The sequence below is a fragment of the Venturia canescens genome, chromosome 6 (assembly GCF_019457755.1).
Source record: "Venturia canescens isolate UGA chromosome 6, ASM1945775v1, whole genome shotgun sequence".
In the NCBI taxonomy this organism is placed as follows: Eukaryota; Metazoa; Arthropoda; class Insecta; order Hymenoptera; family Ichneumonidae; genus Venturia; species Venturia canescens.
The window spans coordinates 2,930,399-2,950,436 of record NC_057426.1 but is presented as its reverse complement, the minus strand read 5'-3'; the positions used below and the strand labels follow the sequence as shown (position 1 = coordinate 2,950,436).

General features: G+C 40.2%; 3 protein-coding genes across 6 annotated transcripts; 2 read left to right on the top strand and 1 right to left on the bottom strand.

Moving 5' to 3' along the window:
• The first annotated feature begins 3 nt into the window (after positions 1 to 3).
• LOC122412778 (uncharacterized) lies at positions 4 to 1,381 on the top strand. The gene is made up of 4 exons (XM_043422606.1): positions 4 to 258; positions 494 to 646; positions 778 to 927; positions 1,083 to 1,381. Exons 1-4 carry the CDS (start codon positions 148 to 150, stop codon positions 1,245 to 1,247), a joined length of 579 nt encoding a protein of 192 aa, XP_043278541.1. The 5' UTR covers positions 4 to 147; the 3' UTR covers positions 1,248 to 1,381.
• A 657-nt stretch (positions 1,382 to 2,038) lies between these two features.
• On the top strand, positions 2,039 to 13,472 carry LOC122412495 (vitellogenin receptor-like). Of its 4 annotated transcripts, none has more exons than XM_043422047.1 (21): positions 2,039 to 2,179; positions 2,632 to 2,704; positions 3,017 to 3,150; positions 3,468 to 3,605; positions 3,722 to 3,827; positions 3,927 to 4,076; positions 4,173 to 4,289; positions 4,356 to 4,484; positions 4,654 to 4,872; positions 6,061 to 7,747; positions 7,906 to 8,096; positions 8,216 to 8,639; positions 8,736 to 9,052; positions 9,875 to 10,114; positions 10,225 to 10,377; positions 10,455 to 10,692; positions 11,030 to 11,267; positions 11,355 to 11,532; positions 11,624 to 11,927; positions 12,504 to 12,633; positions 12,703 to 13,472. In XM_043422047.1, the coding sequence occupies exons 2-21, from the start codon at positions 2,632 to 2,634 to the stop codon at positions 12,808 to 12,810; spliced, it is 5,274 nt and encodes a 1,757-aa protein (XP_043277982.1). In that variant the 5' UTR covers positions 2,039 to 2,179; the 3' UTR covers positions 12,811 to 13,472. The 4 variants fall into 4 exon arrangements, with proteins under 4 accessions (XP_043277982.1, XP_043277980.1, XP_043277983.1 ...); XM_043422045.1 differs by having other exon boundaries at positions 3,014 to 3,150; XM_043422048.1 differs by lacking the exon at positions 2,039 to 2,179 and adding an exon at positions 2,374 to 2,513.
• On the bottom strand, positions 13,146 to 19,933 carry LOC122412496 (uncharacterized). Its single transcript, XM_043422049.1, has 8 exons — positions 19,915 to 19,933; positions 19,435 to 19,524; positions 19,175 to 19,335; positions 18,937 to 19,041; positions 18,605 to 18,766; positions 18,416 to 18,524; positions 14,921 to 14,976; positions 13,146 to 14,563 (listed from the first exon to the last, which is right to left on the bottom strand). Exons 2-8 carry the CDS (start codon positions 19,502 to 19,504, stop codon positions 14,315 to 14,317), a joined length of 912 nt encoding a protein of 303 aa, XP_043277984.1. The 5' UTR covers positions 19,505 to 19,524; positions 19,915 to 19,933; the 3' UTR covers positions 13,146 to 14,314.
• Positions 19,934 to 20,038: the final 105 nt, after the last annotated feature.

Sequence of the window (20,038 nt, the reverse complement as noted above, 5' to 3'; positions counted from 1 at the left end):
CAAAGCGGAGTATTATCGGACTCAGTAGTCGCCATCAATAACGTGATCGGATGTTGCACTTCCCGTTTCGTTTTACGAGTCCTCACGCAATTTCGTGTCAAATCCGAAGATAGTTGACAACAAATTTGTATAAAAAGCAGCATCCAAATGGGAGTCGTCAAGTCGTTCGATCGACGTCGCTCGCGCATCATGTTCTTCTCCACGGTCCTGGGTGTTTTGCTGTCCGCTGTTGCGTTAAGCACTCCTGTGGCTGGCGATGTAAGATTTTGATCCAATCCGTTGCGGCATTAAGCCGGTTGTCGCTCGTTTCTGTTCGCAGCTACGCAATAACAATGGCAGTGAAATTAAATCGATAAATTTGCAACCGCTTCCAAGTGATATTTACGTTCGAACAATGCAACATTTTATTCTTACGAATCGCATGTATTCCCATTGAAATTTTAAACCAACCATCCCCCATGCGAGAGAGAAAAAAATCATTTTCATTCCACAGCCGGCATCAATTCTCACCATCACCAGTTCCAAACTGACGAATATTCCTAATGATTACTTCGATCCCTGGTCCATTGAAATAATCAAGGGGAAAAGGTCTTCTCGGTTGAATGCAAAAATGCCTGTGAAAAAGGAGTTACCGGAAAGCATGCAAGTATGTTCGTCAATGTGCGCTCTTCCGTGCGTTTTATACTCTGAAAAAAACGTTAAATTAGCAGCGCTTCGGATTCACCAGTCACCGGGAAAAATACTATTTTTCCGCAAATTTTTATCCTTTTCTTTCAGTTGAGAGTAATGATCCAGTTGGAGGGCGAAGATCCCATTGAATATGTTGCGGACGCGTGTGAAGCCATGAGCGACGAGATGGTTGGGAGGAGTTTCATCAGAGCTGGTATCCCCAAAAACGAATACCCACAGGAATGTCCGTTCACTGCGGTGAGTAACAATCGACTTTGGAAAATAGCTGCCAGGTTGGCTCGAAGATAACTAGCAAAAATACTGCTCAAAGCGAGACATTAAACGCGATGAATTTACGTACGTTTTCCCAATTCGACTGAGCCACGTTTGCTTTCTTTTCGTCGACTCCGCAGGGTGACTGGGGTATCTTGAATTGGGATCCACCGGTGCATGCAATACCACCCGGAGTCCCGGATGGCCCGGTCACGGGCTATGTCCAGATTGGGGAAGAAGGCAAGGAGCCATACATCGACGTCGTTTATGAGGGCGTGTTATCACACGATTTCTTGGGACGTTAAGCCCGTGCCAAGATCCAATTAATGGACGATTAATGGCCAGTTTGTAGAAATATTAACCACGGCGATCCGAGCACTCATTTGTACTTAAAGGCACGTGTAAATCTTACTGAGTTGTAATAAAGTGGGAAAGCATAGTTTTTACGATGTTCAATTATTTCGTTTCGATCATCCTGCCCCAACTTGGCACTGTTTTCGATACCTTTTTCCAGCCAAAAGCTATTGCAAAACTTTCCCTTTTACAATCTCGTAAAAAAGTTGCTGGTGCATCCACAAGTTTTGAGTTTTTACCCAATTTTATGGGAAAACTGCTAACTCCGGATACTCGCTAGGACGAAATGTTATGAAATGGGAATAAATTTCATTTTCGTAGCTGTTGGTTTTGTTCAACTTGGAGGGATTCAGAGACTGAAATTTTCGTTACCTTTTTCCAGCCAAAAGCAATTGCAAAACTTTCCCTTTTACAATCTCGTAAAAAAGTTGCTGGTGCATCCACAAGTTTTGAGTTTTTACCCAATTTTATGGGAAAACTGCTAACTCCGGATACTCGCTAGGACGAAATGTTATGAAATGGGAATAAATTTCATTTTCGTAGCTGTTGGTTTTGTTCAACTTGGAGGGATTCAGAGACTGAAATTTATTGAGCATAATACGAGGGTTATTGCCAGCACCTTCGATAGCGACACTTTCTCTCTCTCTCTCTTTACTCCGTCTTCATTCCCTTCAATTAATCGAAATCGAAGGAACACTACTGCCGAGAATACGTATATTTACAAGTTTGAGGAGAGCTACGAGCGTATTTATAAACAGGATTGAGATCTGTTTATGTGTATCGATAACGAGAAGAGTTTACAGAAAGAGCTTTATTCAATTCCGTGGCTGCTCGACACCGGACTGGATTGCTTCAGCGTGATTTTTCTTCGACGTCGTCTAAGGCAAGTTTTCACATGTTTATTAGTGAAATGAATAATTGAGAAATTAAGTGCGCTTCGATTGGTTGGAAGGAAATTTTTATGCGCGATTTTCACTCGACACTGTCTCAGGCGAGTTTTCCCATGAGAAATCACGACTCGTATTTACTTCACAGAGTGCTAAACGTTCGCGTGCAAATACATTTTTTCGGCAACATTTTTCATGGCTTTGTCGCTACCGGAAAATTTCAGTGAATCGGTTATTAAACGTTTCGTAATTGGAGTAAAGTGTGATGTGAATTGGCGCGCAAAATAACGAGTAGCGAGCCTCACAGTCGATTTGCCTGGTAGCATTACGGTAACAATTAAAATGTAGCCTTTTTGTATCAAAATTAAAGCCCTTTTTTCTGTGTTAACTAGAAAATTAACACGCAATTTCAAAGAATTCATATTGAAACTTTCAAAATGGTTTTCAGATGAGGCGATGGCCTTGCATCATTTTCATTTGCACGGGACTGATGATCGTGGGCAGGGTATCATCGTACGGTGGTGAGACACAAAAACTATTGACGAAATTCCGGAATATTTGTTCCAAGCGATCCCAGCTCTTAGGAATTTTTCATTTTCTAAAAACTCACGTAATTCAATTGCAGTTAAAACTATGTTTCAATACGAAAAGTTCATTAGAGAAGCCCTTCAAAAACCGAATGTAAACTGGGATCTTGAGAATCTTGAAATTGAACTTCTAAAACGAAAACTCTCCGCGTAAACATCGCTTCCAAATAAATATCATATCCGAGACGTCAAGTAATAATTGACCGTCGTATAAGCATGCCTTTAACTAATTCATCGATTTAGAAGAAGAAGAAAAAGATTGTGTCAAGCCCGACTGGTTTCGGTGCGCTAATGGACGGTGTTTGAGTCACTGGTTCCTGTGTAATGGCGACGATGATTGCGACGATGCCACCGACGAGGAAAATTGTCCCGATAAGCCGGTGATTATATTGTTTGGATTCCGTTGTAAGGGGTTCAATAAAAATCGTTATTATTTTCCTATTCATTCAGCCAACAACGAAACCCCTTAGAGTCGTTCGAAAGCTTTTCCCTTTCAGTTTCTCGAATCCATGTAATTTTATTGAACTGGAGTAACAGCGTCTCGAGAGACAGCGGAGACTATTGCAAAGGTCAATCCGGTTATCGCCACATGCTGGCTCGAATCAATACGTAGATTGATTTCTCGATATTCAGTGAACGCGGACTCGTCGAAATGACAAATTCCAAATCGATTTCATTCCGTTTTTCATATCTTCAGAATGAAATAAAAAATGTAACCTGCTCCACGGACCAATATCAATGTGCGGACAATTATTGCATTTGGCTGGAGGATTTTTGTGACAATAAATTCGATTGTCCGGATGAGAGCGACGAGTACGCCGGCTGTGGAGACCAGGTGATTATAATTTTATAATTAGAGATAAAACGACCACAATTTGACGTGTTTTCCATCGGTATTAATGTCTCATCGGATGACTTTCACCACGAAAACCTGCTCGTTTCGTGTGGCAGAAAAATTGCTCAGAATTCCGATGTAAAAATGGGTACTGCATGAGGCAGCAGTGGGTTTGCGACGGGTTCAATGATTGTGGAGACTTCAGCGATGAAAGCGATTGCGGTGAGCGTCGATAATTGTTTATCTCGTTATTGAATCAGGAGAAAAAACTATGAGAATGCGTTGTTTTGTTATTTATTGATCTTTTGTTCTTCTCGGCAGGCGATCGTGCAATACCGCCAGAAAAATGTGACAACCAGATAAACCGATACCTCTGCGACCACGGTAGGTGCATTTCCCTGAACAGCACGTGCAACGGGTACGACGACTGCGGCGATGACTCGGACGAGAACGAGGATTCCTGCAGAAATGGTAAGCTCGAGCTTGAAAGATCAAAACGAATATTTCGGAGTATCGAAAAAATCGATGCTGAGGAATTGAGTGATTGCACGACGGTTTTTCGAACAGCCGAGAAATCATGTTCCGAGGGCATCGGCTGCAGTCACTATTGCAAAAAAACCCCGAAAGGAGCGGCGTGCTCTTGTCCATCTGGTTACGAATTGGTGAACAACCAAACCTGCGCAGGTAAGTGAACCGCGATCGAAGCAAATCGAAGAGATAATGAGCTCCAAAAGTTTGTCAACGTTTCAGACATTGACGAGTGTTCGGAAAACGTCGAATTGTGCGATCAACGCTGCATCAATAACGCTGGCTCGTACTCTTGCATCTGCGAGGTTGGTTATGAGCTGCAAGAGGACAAGAAGACTTGCAAGGTCAGAGGCAAGTGGAAGATTTAATACGCCACGAAAATTGAGGCGACGAGTTGCCACGCATTAAAAAACACGACTCGCCGAGCCAATATCTTCGCCTCCTTCCTCATTTTTCACATATTCAATTCCACTAATATCGAATTTAAAAAACAGTCCAAACATTGACAAAACCATTGCAGATGGAGCTGAAGCGTTGTTGGTATTCACCACGAAAAGGGAAATTCGAGGGCTTTATATAGAGAGCGAAGTGTACTTTCCGATAGTCCAGAACTTGCAGCATGCCTTGGGAGTATCGGTGGACGCCGATCACGTTTACTGGTCTGACATAAAAAGTGGTGACGAGGCAATAATGAGGAGCCGCTATGACGGCATGACACCGGAAGTCATAGTCACGGCAGGTGAATATAAAAGTATCATTTTTTTTTAAGGACCTTCGGAGCAGGAATAAATTGACAATGTTTGTCAATTAAAATTAAAAAAAAAGGAAAATTAAAAAAATTTACAATACTTGGTGATAACGTTCTTCGACATGAAGCGCAAGAGCACAATTTTTTTCAAAATTTCCTTCTACACAGTTGTCGAGTAATTAAGCATCGAAGCAGAATTCTTATACTCGAAACGCTGTGCTTATACACGAGATTTTTCGCCTTTAATTACTGGATAACTGTGTAGAAGAAAAATCTAAAAAAAAATGTATCGTTGAGTCTACTGCGTGCTAATCAAATGAGATTTTCAAAACGCTTTTGGACCAAGTTCAACGTACCGATTAAACTTACTGTTAGTAGATATCTATTCAAGCATATTTTATTAACGTGAAAAAATATTAAAAACGATAGTTTTGCAAAACTGTCAACCGATAGATGCAAATTTCCATGATGACAAATTTTTACAGGTATTTTTCAAAGTATCATCTGTATTTTTCAACCGATTTTATTGCACCAAGTCTCATTTTGTTCCTCGACTGATCCTCTGCGGATTCACCACGTAGATTCTCCTTTAAACTCATTCCTTCAGAAATTATGAATGAACAAGTTTTTCCACTCGATGAACAATCAGCTGCAGCAGTGAAACGATCAAGTTGAAAAATCAACTACACGGTGGATTCATAGAGGACCGGTTGACGAACGAAATGAGACTCGTTGCACTAAAATCGATGAAAAAGCGCAGATAATTATTTGGAAAATACCAGCGAAAATGTGTCAGCGTGGAAATTTGGATTTATCAGTTGATGGTTTTGCAAAACTAGCCTTTTTTATATTTTTACATCTTAATAAAATATGCTGTAATACAAATCCACTAACAAATCATTTAATCGGTACGTTAAGCTTGGTCTAAAAGCGTTTTGAAAATTTAGCACTCACTTGACTAGCATACAGGAGTTACCTTAAAGAGTAAGTTCACAAAATTTTGTAAGATTCTGAACTTTTTGAAATTCGTTGTTCCTAACATGGTTTCGCATGACAACATTGCGTCGACTTTACGAAAGCTCCTTAATACCGTGTCAAGCAAAAGCTTAGTGAGAGCTAAAAATGAAAAGATTCCTCGATACGTCAAAATCGCGTTTTTCAAGTGCGTCCAAACCGCAGGTTTGGGATTGCCGGAAGACATAGCGGTCGATTGGGTAACCGGAAACGTCTACTTTACCGACAGCCTTTGGAAGCGCATAGGAGTGTGCAAAAGTGAGGGCGAGTATTGTGCCGTAATAGTGAGCGAGTCTCTGGACATGCCGCGTGGTCTGGCCCTGTACCCGCTGAACGGCGAGATGTATTGGAGCGACTTTGGCGAAAAGCCGCACATATCCCGGGCCGGAATGGATGGGAAAGGCGGAGAGCGACTTGTGTCGGAAGATTTGGAGTGGCCGAACGGTCTGGCGATCGATTATCCGAGCAGACGTTTGTACTGGGTCGACGCGAAGCGCCAAACCGTCGAGTCGATCAGACTCGACGGCGGAGATCGTCGTCAAGTTTTTAAGACGTTCGCCTCCCATCCTTACGCCATTGCCGTCTACGAGGACAAATTGTACTGGAGCGATTGGCGCACGAAGACGATTCAATCGGCGCACAAATACAGCGGTAAAAATCGGTCGACTCTCGTTCGAGAGGTCGACCTGATATACGGCGTTGACATTTATCACTCGGCGTTGAAGCCGCGCGTTCCAAATCCCTGCGATACTCAGCCGTGCTCTCAGCTTTGTCTCCTCGGCCTTAATCGAACGCACTCTTGTGCCTGCACCCTCGACACGGTACTGAGCGACGACGAACGCACCTGCATATCGGTGAAGAAACGGCAGCATCTCGTGATCGCATTCGAGGACACGTTCCTCACGTACTATCATGAGATTCTTGGCAATCCTCGAGTGACTGGAAGCACGACGTTGAAACGAATATCGCAGGTTGCTTACGACTCTACTACGAAAAGCATCATCGCGAATGATCGAACGAGCAATTCTCTGTTCCGTTTCGACCTCGAAACCGAAGAGGTTCGACGGATCGTTGACACGGGCAGTCGGTTCGTCGGTGGCATGGATTTTGACGAGTACGCAAAGAACATTTACTGGTCGGATTCTCGACGGAGCAGCATCCAAGTTTACAGCCTCCAGACCGGGGAAAAAACCGTTCTCCACTTCGCGGAAGAACCCCTCGACATTTTGGCCGTCCCGGAGCACGCCGTCTTGTACGTAGTCTTCAAATCCGCGGGCAAATACCACATCGAAAAAATCGAAACGAGCGGAGCCGGCGACCGGGAGCGCGTCGTCCAAGATCTGCGAGGCCCCAAAATCTCTCTCGCTTACGACCCCGAATTCGATCGGATCTTCTGGTCCGACGAGGGCTCCGGGAGGATCGAAATACTCCCCGTTCGGAGCAACGATCGATCGCGCTTTCGAACCGGCCTCCGGAGACCCGTCAGCCTCGCTGTTGTCGATCAGCAAGTCTTCTGGACCCTCCGCGACTCGAAACACTTGCAGTGGGCCGACAAGGGGAATCGCCTTCCTGGCGTCAAGGGCGTAACGCTCCGAGTCAAGGGCCAAGCTCAAGTGCTGCTTCTCGCTGGTACCGCTCGCCTTTACGCCGAAGAGAGGCCCCACGTGTGCCGCCTCAACAACGGCGGGTGTTCGCACGTTTGCCTCGCTGCTCTTTCCGACCTGCGCGCCTGCGCTTGTCCACCCGCAATGAACCTCAGCCCTGACAACCGCACTTGCGACCTTCAAATTCCATGCGCATCAGGCCAGATACGGTGCTCCGACGCGAGCGAGTGCATCGATGAGACGCGAAGGTAATATGGGGTTCGGAACCTTGGCCGAGACGAGAACGAAACAATCGAGGCTGAACTGTTGATCGCATTTGCGGGATTTTCGGGCCAAGAAATGTCGAGTCAGGAATTATTTTGGGGTATTAGCTGGAGAACTGGCTCACCGTAATGATTTCTTGCAGATGCAATGGCGTACCGGATTGTCCGAACGGCGAAGACGAGTACGAATGTGCCCGCGTAAACAGTTGTGGGGCTGGTGAATTCATGTGTCGAAATGGCCAGTGCATCGGTTCGACAAATCGCTGCAATTCGATACCCGACTGCCATGATCGATCGGACGAAGTGAATTGCGACGAGGAGGACTGCAAAGAGGGTGAGGGGCTTTCATTTCGCTGCATGGAATTTGAAATTTTTTCTTCCGGTTGGACAGAAAAGCTTCGCGAAACTATTGTTCGTTGTGCTTCGTAAGAATTTCTCTGTAAACACTCGTAGACGAATTCCAATGTCTGGATGGCCGCTGCATAAAAAAATTTTACGTTTGCGATGGGCACAACGATTGCAACGATTTTTCTGACGAGACCGAGTGCCGGAGACACGTCTGCGAGGCTGAGAGTTTCCGCTGCACCTCGGGCGCTTGCATACCAAAAAGTTGGGAATGCGACGGCGAAAATGATTGTCAGGATGGCTCCGATGAGGCCGGTGCAAATTGCCACGCCGCCAAATGCCCGGGGGACATGTTCCGGTGTGAAAATAAACGCTGCTTGGATCTCACTCTTGTGTGCAACAGTCTCGATGATTGTGGCGACAATAGCGACGAAGTTAGGTGCAGCAAGGAAATGGCAGGTGTGGGTGGTCAGTGCACGGAAAACGAGTACAAATGCCGTGGAACGGAAGAATGCATACCCACTAAATTAAGGTGTGCGCGCATATTTGGCTATCGTTTCTTCGCCTCGTTCATTTCATTCTCAAATATTGCATTTTAGCTTCCATTATACTCTAAAACTTTTTACAGATGTGACGGGAAGCAAGATTGCCCAAAGAATGACGACGAGCATCGCTGCGCTCAGTGCGAGCCGAACGAGTTTGCATGCGATAACGAAAAGTGCATTGATCGTTCTTGGGTATGCGATCGCGTCAACGATTGTGGCGACGAATCGGACGAAGTCCACTGCGATGAAATCGTTCGTACGTCAAACGATAATGTTACCGTTGCCGAATCGGTAGATTGCGATGAATTTACATGCAGAATTGGCGGTTGTTTAACCTTCGAAAAAGTTTGTGACGGCACACAGGATTGTTTCGATGGCAGCGACGAGGATGGCGAATGCTGTAAGAACGCTACTTTGATCTTTCAGTCGAGTATTTAAAAAAACAGATCAATAGTCGTGACTGTGTTAAGGTAGAACATCCCCGTGGGATCGTATTTTATGAGGGACTAAATTGGCTCAATTTTAACTCCCTAATTAAAGATATTGTCACTCTGAATTAATGTCAGAGTTATCTATTCGAAATTGTTCAACTTATTTTCTGGTGAATTAAATTACAAGCCATTAATTGAAGCCATTACTGACTGAAGCCCAAATTTCATTCGTCCCTGGCTAAAATACTGCAGTTTTTTATGTAAAAGGTCGCTTTAGAGAGTGTAAAGGGAAAACCCATAGGAAAATAGATCCAGAAAAAAGGGTTAATAAAAAGACTATGACAAGAATGGCCCGAGCCAAGAATAAACAAAACGCCGAAATAAGCAAATGCGAGGCTACGAGTCCTCATTTCACCAATTTCGTTCAATCTTTACAGTAACATATTTTTATTACTGGTAAGACAATCGTCTCGATTTTTTTCCCAGACCTTCATTATTCTTAACTATTATTAAAAAGTCTCTACAACCTTGTGTATTTTTCTTCATATTTAGACACTTTTATCTAAACAACCAATAAGACGAACCCTTTAAAATTTGATGTATGTGTCAGTCGACTGAAACTCTGTGAATTTCAAGACTTTCTTAAGCAAATGGTTTCGTGGATACCTTAAAATAGTTGAGCGTACGTCCCACGGTTTCGTTTTTTTTTTCATTTTCAATTTGCACTGAAATAAATCGATCGATGATTGAAAGTGTGCTGGTTATCTGTTGTTTTTTTATTTTTCACGTAGCAACTGCCTGCAAAGACGCGGATGTGTGCAAGCAACTTTGCCAAAAAACTCCGACCGGAGCTCTGTGCCTGTGTCAAAAGGGTTACACGTTGGACAGTGACGAACGTTCCTGCGTCGATGTTGACGAGTGCAAGTTGCAAGTTTGCCCACAAATCTGCCACAATCAACCCGGTTCTTTCACTTGCTCGTGCTTCGAAGGTTTCCTTTTACGAGGCAACAGAGTATCGTGCAAAGTTATTGGTATAAGGGTTTTTTAAAATTCTTTCAGAAATTTTGTAAAAGAAAAATATTCAGGTCCTCGAATAACGATAAACTGCAATAAAGTATTTCCAATTATGTTCTTCGTCCAGGAGAACCAATGGAAATAATAACCGCTACGAAGACGGACATTCGAAGAGTGTCACTGAGTCTTAACTCGATCGCAGTTTTGCATCGTCAGCCAAACGTCCAAATCACCGGGCTCGATGTCAACATGAGAAAAAAAACGATTTATTGGAGCAATGGTAATATCCTCAAATGTATTCTACAAAATCAACGTTTCTCATAAACTCAAAACTAAAAACGCTCCTTTTGCATTCAGAACTACTCGGTACTGTTAATCAATTGAACACTGAAACGAGCGAATTCAAATTGGTCAGCGGTCTTGGAAGACCTGGAGCCCTCGCGCTTAATTGGGCAACGGACAATGTTTATTTCCACGATGGTGAAAAAATATCAGCAATCAAAGTCTGTAATCTCGAGGCACAAAAATGTGCTCAAATTATACCGATCGAGGGCTCGGCTAAGCCCATGGCAATAGCTGTCGATCCGTTGAATGGGTTGGTATCCACTGATTTCCTCTTTTTCGATAATCGGGCTATTCGCCAGCAAAATTATATCCACCATATAGAAATTCGAATTTCAATAATTCTCGTGCGAATATTGAAAACAAAAAATTTTTGTTTTTTCATAAGTTTATTTTTTATTTACATTCACGTACACTTTCTTTGGGTGGCAGTGCAGTTCTCAAACATTTGGCTGTGTTAAAGCAGCATCTCAACATTTTTATATATCTTTCGAATAGAGTTGACAGGATAAATATCTGAATTTCGTAACAGTGAGTAAAAAATCCACGCTTAATTAAAGTATTAACACCACTCAATATATTCTTCGAAGATTTCTATTCTGGGGTCAAACAACATTCGAAATTTTCGAGCAGCCCGAGGGCGAAATTTATCGTACGGACCTCAGTGGCGCTGATCTGAGGTGCATTGCTCACGAAAGGATCGGAGTTGTAAGTGGAATTACGGTTGATCACAGAAGATTGCATCTCTATTGGGCGGATGCGAATCTCCAAGTGATCGAACGATCGGATCTTGATGGAAATAATCGAGAGATTTTCCTCAAGCAACACGTGAGATTGAATGTTACAATTGTCAGGCCGGCTACTTTTCTGCATGCATAATTATCGTTTTTATGTTTTCCATTTTGTTTTTTTAAGGTCGATCAACCATTGAGCATTAATATCTACGACGATTCCGTTTATTGGCTGGTGGGGACCTCCGGGGTGCTCAAAAAGTGTTCACTTTTCGGGAACAATCTTTGCGAATTGATTAATCTCAAGTCATCGAACGTCAATCAATTTTTTGTCATTTCACAAATATCGCGACAGCCGAACGGTAAAGAGCCTTTATTTTTTCAATCAAATAAGCTTCATTTTGGAAATTTTATTTTCGCTCAAGTTAAAGTTCATTTATTTATAATTCACAGTGGAAAACACTTGTCGAAATCATGAATGTGAGTACATGTGCGTGATGAAGAAGCACAAAAGTACATGCATTTGTCCGAACGGAGTTCTCGTAAATTCGAATAGTACGTGTGACAGCGATGCCATCGCCTCCGACGCCGTCCAATTTCCAACCACCATGCTCGGCATGGGACGCACAAACGTTCGCATCGATGGCGGATTATTCACTGGGATATTTATAACAGTTGCTGTGGGAATTGTCGCGGGAGCAATCTACCGTTTTTACAAGAAGAAAAAATCGAGTTCCCCGAACACGCGTAATGTGAGGTCGGAATTCCATTTAAACAAACAATTCGTTCAACTCGTAAACTGCTGATAATTTTCTTGAATGAAACTTGAACTGATGAAAACAATATGAAACAAAGTAAAATAATTAGTTATGAGAATAAGAAGTAAATGGATGCTGGTAGGAGGAGAAATTAAGGAGTTTCGGTACAGGCGATACAATGTTGCCATGTTAAACCATGCTAAAAACATAAAAAATTTCAAAAAGTTTAGAATTTTATAAAATTTGGTGAACATATTCTTTAGTGCCAAATTTGACAATACAAATTTTTTAAGATTTTTCTTCTACACAGTTATCGAGTAATTGATCACTAAAGTTTACGTGTATAAGCATAGCGTTTCCATATATATAGGTATACATTCCGAGCATAAGAAATCTGCTTTAATGCGTAATTACTCGATAACTAAGTAGAAGAAAATTTTGAAAAAATTTGTGTCTTCGCACTTGATGTTGAAGAACATTATCACCAAATTTGATCAATTTCTTAATATTTTGACTTTTGTACCGAAACTCCTTAATAAAACATAACTAAATAATGATTCGAAAATGTTTTGCAGTGTTTCTTTCCAAAATCCATCGTTCGGAAGAAGTTCTGCAACAGTTGTTACGAACGATTTTATACTTCCAATTGTGTCGCCCGGTGAACATGAGTACACCAATCCAATGACCGAAGCTCAACAAACTGAGGTATTTAATATCACATTAAAAATAAATTCATACCAAATTGGCACTTTTTTTAACGAAAGTCCCGAACAGGTTGAGACGATAACAATTGCAGACGTAAAAGCCTGCGAGGTGAGCTCCGAGGATTTGAACGATGAGCTCGAGAAAGGTCCATGCAGTCACTCGTCACTCATCTCGTGAAGTAGAATCTTGCTGAAGAAGAAGAGTACGAAGAAAATCTCACAGGGAGGCCTCTGGACTACCCTTTTACTTGTTATAATCGTTTAATTGTAAATATTTATGAAAATATTTTTATTACGCAAGTGTGATAATTGAGGGAGCGTAATTTGTATTATTATTTATTACAACTCGAAATCTCGGCGTCATGGCAATATGTATGTACTCTGTATTTATGTATTTTTAATTAATCGTCTTAAGTTATCAAGATCATTTAAAGATCAGGAGGATTTTTTCTTCGATGTCGATGCATATTTTGTTTTGTGACCCAGGAAAATGAGGTGGCCCAGAACAACGAATGATGTTGGAAACATTTATTTTTTGTTGTATAAAGTTGTTTGGATTCGAGAAAGTTTTACTTTCGCATGTGTTCTGCTGGTCATATTTAATAATTTTTGAAAGTCAAAAATCAAATTTGTATTTACTGTCCGCTGTTGCCGGATTCTCGTCCTCTAGAAAAATTTCCTGAGTCTGTGTAAATCATAATTTTACGCTTACTTAATAATGAATAGAATGTAAGAAGCAAAATATGTGCGTAGTCACCTTCAGCGTGAAACCATGATTGAAAATAAATGTTTGTTATATATTCGTGTAAGTGAAAATACAACAGGAACCATGTCTACAAATTTGAATTGGTTTTTCCATTACTCGTCGACAATTTTTCGAATATACATTGCATAACATTCGCGGTGTTCCCTGGAATAAGGTGGGATAATAAAAAAAATGGGTATTAGTTCTTTGAGTAAAAGGAACAACACTGCACATTTGGAATGAACGTTGGAAAGTGTTGATCTTTGCTGGTGAATTCCTCCGTCGTACTTGTAAATTTTTCTGTGGTCGATGTCGTCATTTTGATTTTCATGAGACAATTGAACATTTCAAAACTTTATTCGATGATTTACGTTTAGCGTTCACGATCAACTTTCGTGAGATTGACGTTTTCCTGCGCGCGACAAACTGTCATTTTCTAAACAAAAGTTGGCAATCAAAGCACCATGGCAACGAGGAATCTTAGAAAAGCCAGTTGTAGGAAAAAGACAGAAAATTTGGTTCAATTTTTTCTGTCGATTACATATGTATCATTACTAATAACATTTTAATAACAGGAAGACATGGTTTCACAATAAATATATTAGCACGATAAAAAATTTCGAAACATTGAGTATTGATTCCCCTTCCTTTTAAATAATACGAGTAAATCTTGTGGAAAATTTTTTTGTTTGAATATCTTCGATTTTTCTTGACACGATCACCGGAAGCATTTTCATCCATTTAAATCGCTCTCTAGTAATGGCCATAAAATATCACTTTCTCCCAGATTGATTGTTTCTGTCAACGCACTTTCTTGCATTTATCTGCGAGTACGTAGACGCAACGAGTAAAAAATATAAATCGTCTATACCAAACTGGGATTAATGTTAGTATTTAAAATTAATTTTACAGATATATGAATATATAGTTATATATTTTAATGGTAATTATTGTTATTTATAGGCGCCGGAGACGGGCAACTGTCGAATATTTCGGTATAACGATGACTCTTTACGAATGAAAGATAATAAGTCAGCAAAAAATGTATATACAACAGTAGCACACTGAGTTTACTGACGGTTCTCAGGGTGTCAATTTGTTCTCTCGTTTTTTCCTCCCTCCGAGTATTTTCTTCGGACAATCTCGCTGGGTAAGCATTCTTCTTTTCAATTCCATTCGATGAGTTCTACACAAATAAACAAACAAATATATTTCGTGTGCATTTTGAAACCCTAAACAACGTTCATTCGTGGCACTTTTTCACATGTTCCTTGTAGAAAGAAGTCTGTGAATCCAAGGGACACGAAGGTTTTACTATCAAGCCGAGGGAATAAGCGTTACTGAACATTTTCATAAACTCCTCGAGTTCCAAACGAGCAGAAAAAAGTGATGGGAGTGATGGGGGAAGCATTCGTGAAAATCAATGAAAAGTTTCCCGGCTAGAAAGGCTTATCGACTTGGTAGAGAAAATAACTATGTTTGTGTGATCGATGGACGTTTTTAATTGAAGAAAATATTCGATCTATTGTACGTTAAAACTCACTTTGTAATTGATGCCATTGCCTTGTCTCGCACCGCTCAAACGACCTGCACATTTGTCTGGATCACATTAAAAGTACTTCAGTTAGAGCAAGCCACGGAAACACTTGAGAATTAAGGCCGCCAATGACAATGATACTTTAGCAAAATAAGTTTAATTAACATCATATTAGGGTTCTTCGATAATTGCTGGAGAAGCAGAGCAGAGAAAATTTCTATCGTTAAATACCCAATAAACTCACATCACACGTTCGAGTAATGCTTGAATGATTAAGGTCTTTTTACAATTGTAAATAATGACTCGAATGCGTTGAAATTTTAGTATATAAATAGATTCTTTCTCATCAGAAAGTGTTGCATTATGACACAACGTATTTCGAACACCAACGGAATAGTTTTTCCGCATCGAAGAAGCATTCGGGCGAAACAGCAAGTGCCCAAAAGAATTTTCAAAATGTGCTCCTCGCCCCTTCGTGGAATGAATTTTGGAGTTTGTTTAGTAGCTAGAGAGACCGAAGTTCAGAGGTACAGGAGTACCAAATTGAGGACTCGCTTGTTCAAAAAAGTTAAATTGGGACTTCAAAAGACGGATTTGAAATGTCGCTGAAGTTCCCAATGTTGGGCTTTAACGAAATTGAAAAAAAAAAAATTTCGATTCACCTCTTTTTTATTTCACGAAACACTTCGTGAGGTCAAAAAAAGAAGACATGCCAAGTTTGGTCGAAAAATTCGTTCCGGAACACCCCCATTTCGGGGGTTGAAATTTTCGACATACAGCTGGCTCAATAGGAAACTATGACACCTATGGGCATTCACTTCTTTTTTATTACACGAATTACTTCGTGAGTGTAATTCAAAAGTGGAAAACGTGGTCATTACACTCGAACTTTTCGAAAATTTTCAAAATTTTCGAACCTTTTTTCATAGTCTATTGCCTTCGAAATTTTTTTTTTTTTTCGGTCATTACAGCTTTGTCTCATTTGACTCAGAATCGCGTGAAACATGTTTCGAACCCATCGTGGGAAGTCATTTTTTCGATTTTTGAATTTTTCGAAAATTTTCAAAATTTTCGAACCTTTTTTCATAGTCTATTGCCTTCGAAAATTTTGTTTTTTTCGGTCATTACAACTTTGTCTCATTCGACTCAGAATCGCGTGAAACATGTTTCGAACCCATCATGGGAAGTCATTTTTTCTATTTTTGAATTTTTCGAAAATTTTCAAAATTTTCGAACCTTTTTTCATAGTCTATTGCCTTCGAAAATTTTTTTTTTTTCGGTCACTACAACTTTGTCTCATTCGACTGAGAATCGCGTGAAACATGTTTCAAACCCATCGTGGGAAATCATTTTTTCGATTTATGAATTTTTCGAAAATTTTCGAACCTTTTTTCATAGTCTATTGCCTTCGAAATTTTTTTTTTTTTCGGTCACTACAACTTTGTCTCATTCGACTCAGAATCGCGTGAAACATGTTTCGAACCCATCGTGGGAAGTCATTTTTTCTATTTTTGAATTTTTCAAAAATTTTCAAAATTTTCGAACCTTTTTTCATAGTCTATTGCCTTCGAAAATTTTTTTTTTTTTCGGTCACTACAACTTTGTCTCATTCGACTGAGAATCGCGTGAAACATGTTTCGAACCCATCGTGGGAAGTCATTTTTTCTATTTTTGAATTTTTCAAAAATTTTCAAAATTTTCGAACCTTTTTTCATAGTCTATTGCCTTCGAAAATTTTTTTTTTTTCGGTCACTACAACTTTGTCTCATTCGACTGAGAATCGCGTGAAACATGTTTCGAACCCATCGTGGGAAATCATTTTTTCGATTTATGAATTTTTCGAAAATTTTGAAAATTTTCGAACCTTTTTTCATAGTCTATTGCCTTCGAAATTTTTTTTTTTTTCGGTCACTACAACTTTGTCTCATTCGACTGAGAATCGCGTGAAACATGTTTCGAACCCATCGTGGGAAATCATTTTTTCGATTTATGAATTTTTCGAAAATTTTGAAAATTTTCGAACCTTTTTTCATAGTCTATTGCCTTCGAAATTTTTTTTTTTTCGGTCATTACAACTTTGTCTCATTCGACTCAGAATCGCGTGAAACATGTTTCGAACCCATCGTGGGAAATCATTTTTTCGATTTATGAATTTTTCGAAAATTTTCAAAATTTTCGAACCTTTTTTCATAGTCTATTGCCTTCGAAATTTTTTTTTTTTCGGTCATTACAACTTTGTCTCATTCGACTCAGAATCGCGTGAAACATGTTTCGAACCCATCGTGGGAAGTTATTTTTTCGATTTAAAAAATTTTTGAAAATTAAAAAAATTTTCAAACTTTATGTCTATAAGTAGACTTATGTCAAAAACTTCAACCCCTGAGATGAGGGTGTTCCGGAACGAATTTTTCCACCAAACTTGGCATGTCTTCCTTTTTTGATCTCACGAAGTGATTCGTGAAATAAAATAGAGCTAAGTCGAAATTTTTTTTTTTTCAATTTCGTTGAAGTCCAACGTTGGAAACTTCAACAGCATGATTCGAAGGCCATTACGTAATTTTCTTTTTCATTATTCAAAGAGTAAAACTGCCAACTGGAATTTCGCTCGAAGCTCTCCCTGTGGTGCTTACAGCCCGGGTCTCAAATGAGACTCAGTTTTGAGGCTTGCTATCCTGCCACGTGTTGGGCACTCGACGATCGTTATTCACGTCAACAACGTATAACTTTTTCCTCTTTCTACGAGATTAGTTGACTAAAAACGGCACGTTGAGCGTCTAAAAAAACCTATAAGGAAAAACCGAAAATCTTTTCCTTTTTTTCGTGTCACTTGCTCAAACTCTGTCAAAATATTTTAGTCTCAGAATAACAAGCTTTATAAACATTTTTTTTTATATCAAGTCCGGTCGTACATTAGTCGCTTTCTAGGCTTCTAAAAGATCTTGAAAAATTCTGGGTTACTTATCAAAGTGTCTGCTACACAGCTCAGCAGCTACCAAACTCAAAAGTCTAAAACCGTTGTTAATAAATATCGAGGCATCGTATAAAAAGCAGAAGAAACAGACAAGGTTGAAATTTGACTGTCCTTTAAAGACCCAGTTTACACTCGCTGGGTTAGGTTGATACTCGAAAAAGAACTCACGATTCGTAGCCTGTTCCCTTCTAATATTTTCATCGTATTTTTTAGCACCGATTAGAGGAATTAATTTACTTACAAAGCGTACGCACGCTGAAAAGATTGTGATCTTACGAGTCGTCGAGATGGGGCAGCGCTAATGAGACTCTGAAAAACAGAGGTCAAGGCGCTTGACATTTGCTCGTGCAATGAGTTTTCCTTCGAGATCAACCTCGTTGGAGAGTGTGTTTTTTCAATTTGACTTGAATTACTTAAATTCAAGAATTTTGGGCTGCACACGATCGAGATGGAAAGAAAGTCACGCGGTTTTTTGGAACCTTTTCGAATCTGCCTCATAAAACGTCAAGTTCGACGTTGTCCAATCTTACATGAAATTTTGCAACCGAATCCGATACTGTCCCGTGGTAATATTGGTTTTCGGGGCTTCGTGGGATCGTTTCTTGGTCGTCTCACGTTACTCATGCCGATGTCTTCTCGCTGAAGAGGAACCAAAAATATTCGAAGATTCATTATTCCCTCCTTACACTCTGCTCATTCGTAGATTCATCAATTCGTACGGATTTGTGATTTGACGTTTTCAAGTCCTCGTGTTTATTGACAGCCGCTTCGTGGCCCGTGTCCTGCCGAAGTAATCCGATCGTGTCGGGTCGTTTGCACGAACGCCTACGCTCGAAAATTGTATTTGGTTTGGTGACGAATTCGCTCTCGTTGCTCGATGACTTTCAAATGGAATGCATTAAACGGAATCAATTAGCAGGATTCGAAAGTGAAACGTTCGTAGACAATAATTTAAAAGTTTTTTTCAAACCTCTTTGAGAACATTTTTTTTTTCATTACTAAGAGGGTTGATAGAAAAATAAAAAAAGACGAGTCAGCTGATGAGACTTACCGTTGATTGATCCGCTTCGATGACTCCACCCTTCAAACCATTCGATCGTAATTTAGCTCGCACCATTTCCGATTGTGGCGATGACGGTTGCTCAGAGACCGACGACTTCAGGAGCGTTTTTGTTAATTTGCAAATTTTATGAAATTCTGTGCTTAACTCATTTTTTAAATTCAGAATACGAAAAATTTGAATGCGATTGACAAAAAATGGAATTGTACTTATACGTTTAAATTTTAACCTGTTCATTAACTTCGTCGTCCGTCGTAGTTTCAAATTCCGTTAGTTCGACGATGTTATCGAGTCGATCGGCTGTTGGCAGGCAAGCAATCCCAATATTGTCTTTAGGCACAATCAGTACTCTTCTTCGGCCCGTTAGTTTTTTTGACTCGGAGCTAATGCCTTGAATATCCAACGAAAACGAGAGGGAAAGGAGAACTTTGAGCTTGCATGATCGATTAATTTTTCATTTTTCGTTTCGTACGCATCGATATATTTTACTCTGAACTGTGCAGGAAGCATCGATATTGTCTTGTGGATGGGATGACGAGTGACGTCTTCTTGGTCTCATCTCAGCAGGTTCAGTCCCCCCTAAAAGTGAACTCACGTGATGACGTACCATGTCTTCTTGTTTTGTTTGCAAATGGACGTTAATTCGTCGAGTCGAGAACCAAGTCACAACTGATTTAGTAGACTGTTCTTTGTTCTCGTATTTAAAGAAGAATTTTTGTATGCTGGCTGCTCACCCGCCTCTGATTTATCATTTATTAATTTATTGTCACTGAATTTTGATACATCAATGATTTTAACCTTCCTACGTCCGAACGAACATCCACACATATTATTATTCAAAAACGTAACAATACGAAAAGGTATATTCTAAATTCTAAGTGAGCTTTTATTTGACAGTCAAGCTTTGAAGTTTACTTTTTCACGTTCTTTTTAATGAGATCCTAATCAGCGCGATCTTACCTTGCTTACCTTGCTTTTCCCTGTTTCGTTAACGGGTGTACAAATCTACAAATCTACCTATAAATAAAAAGTAAACCGCCCTAAAATATATGTATAATCCTCACCGAACACTTTATAATAGTATCGAAAGCGA

Excerpts from the sequence above, each read along its gene's own strand:
- LOC122412778 (XM_043422606.1), top strand. The coding sequence starts at position 148 with ATGGGAGTCGTCAAGTCGTTCGATCGACGTCGCTCGCGCATCATGTTC. Across the intron at positions 259-493 it reads GCACTCCTGTGGCTGGCGAT|CCGGCATCAATTCTCACCAT; the intron begins GTAAGATTTTGA and ends TTCATTCCACAG. Across the intron at positions 647-777 it reads AGTTACCGGAAAGCATGCAA|TTGAGAGTAATGATCCAGTT; the intron begins GTATGTTCGTCA and ends CTTTTCTTTCAG.
- LOC122412495 (XM_043422045.1), top strand. The coding sequence starts at position 2,632 with ATGAGGCGATGGCCTTGCATCATTTTCATTTGCACGGGACTGATGATC. Across the intron at positions 7,748-7,905 it reads TGCATCGATGAGACGCGAAG|ATGCAATGGCGTACCGGATT; the intron begins GTAATATGGGGT and ends GATTTCTTGCAG. Across the intron at positions 9,053-9,874 it reads CGACGAGGATGGCGAATGCT|CAACTGCCTGCAAAGACGCG; the intron begins GTAAGAACGCTA and ends TTTTTCACGTAG.
- LOC122412496 (XM_043422049.1), bottom strand. The coding sequence starts at position 19,504 with ATGAGACCAAGAAGACGTCACTCGTCATCCCATCCACAAGACAATATC. Across the intron at positions 19,042-19,174 it reads ACGACGAAGTTAATGAACAG|TCGTCGGTCTCTGAGCAACC; the intron begins GTTAAAATTTAA and ends ACGCTCCTGAAG. Across the intron at positions 14,564-14,920 it reads GCAATGGCATCAATTACAAA|AACTCATCGAATGGAATTGA; the intron begins GTGAGTTTTAAC and ends TTATTTGTGTAG.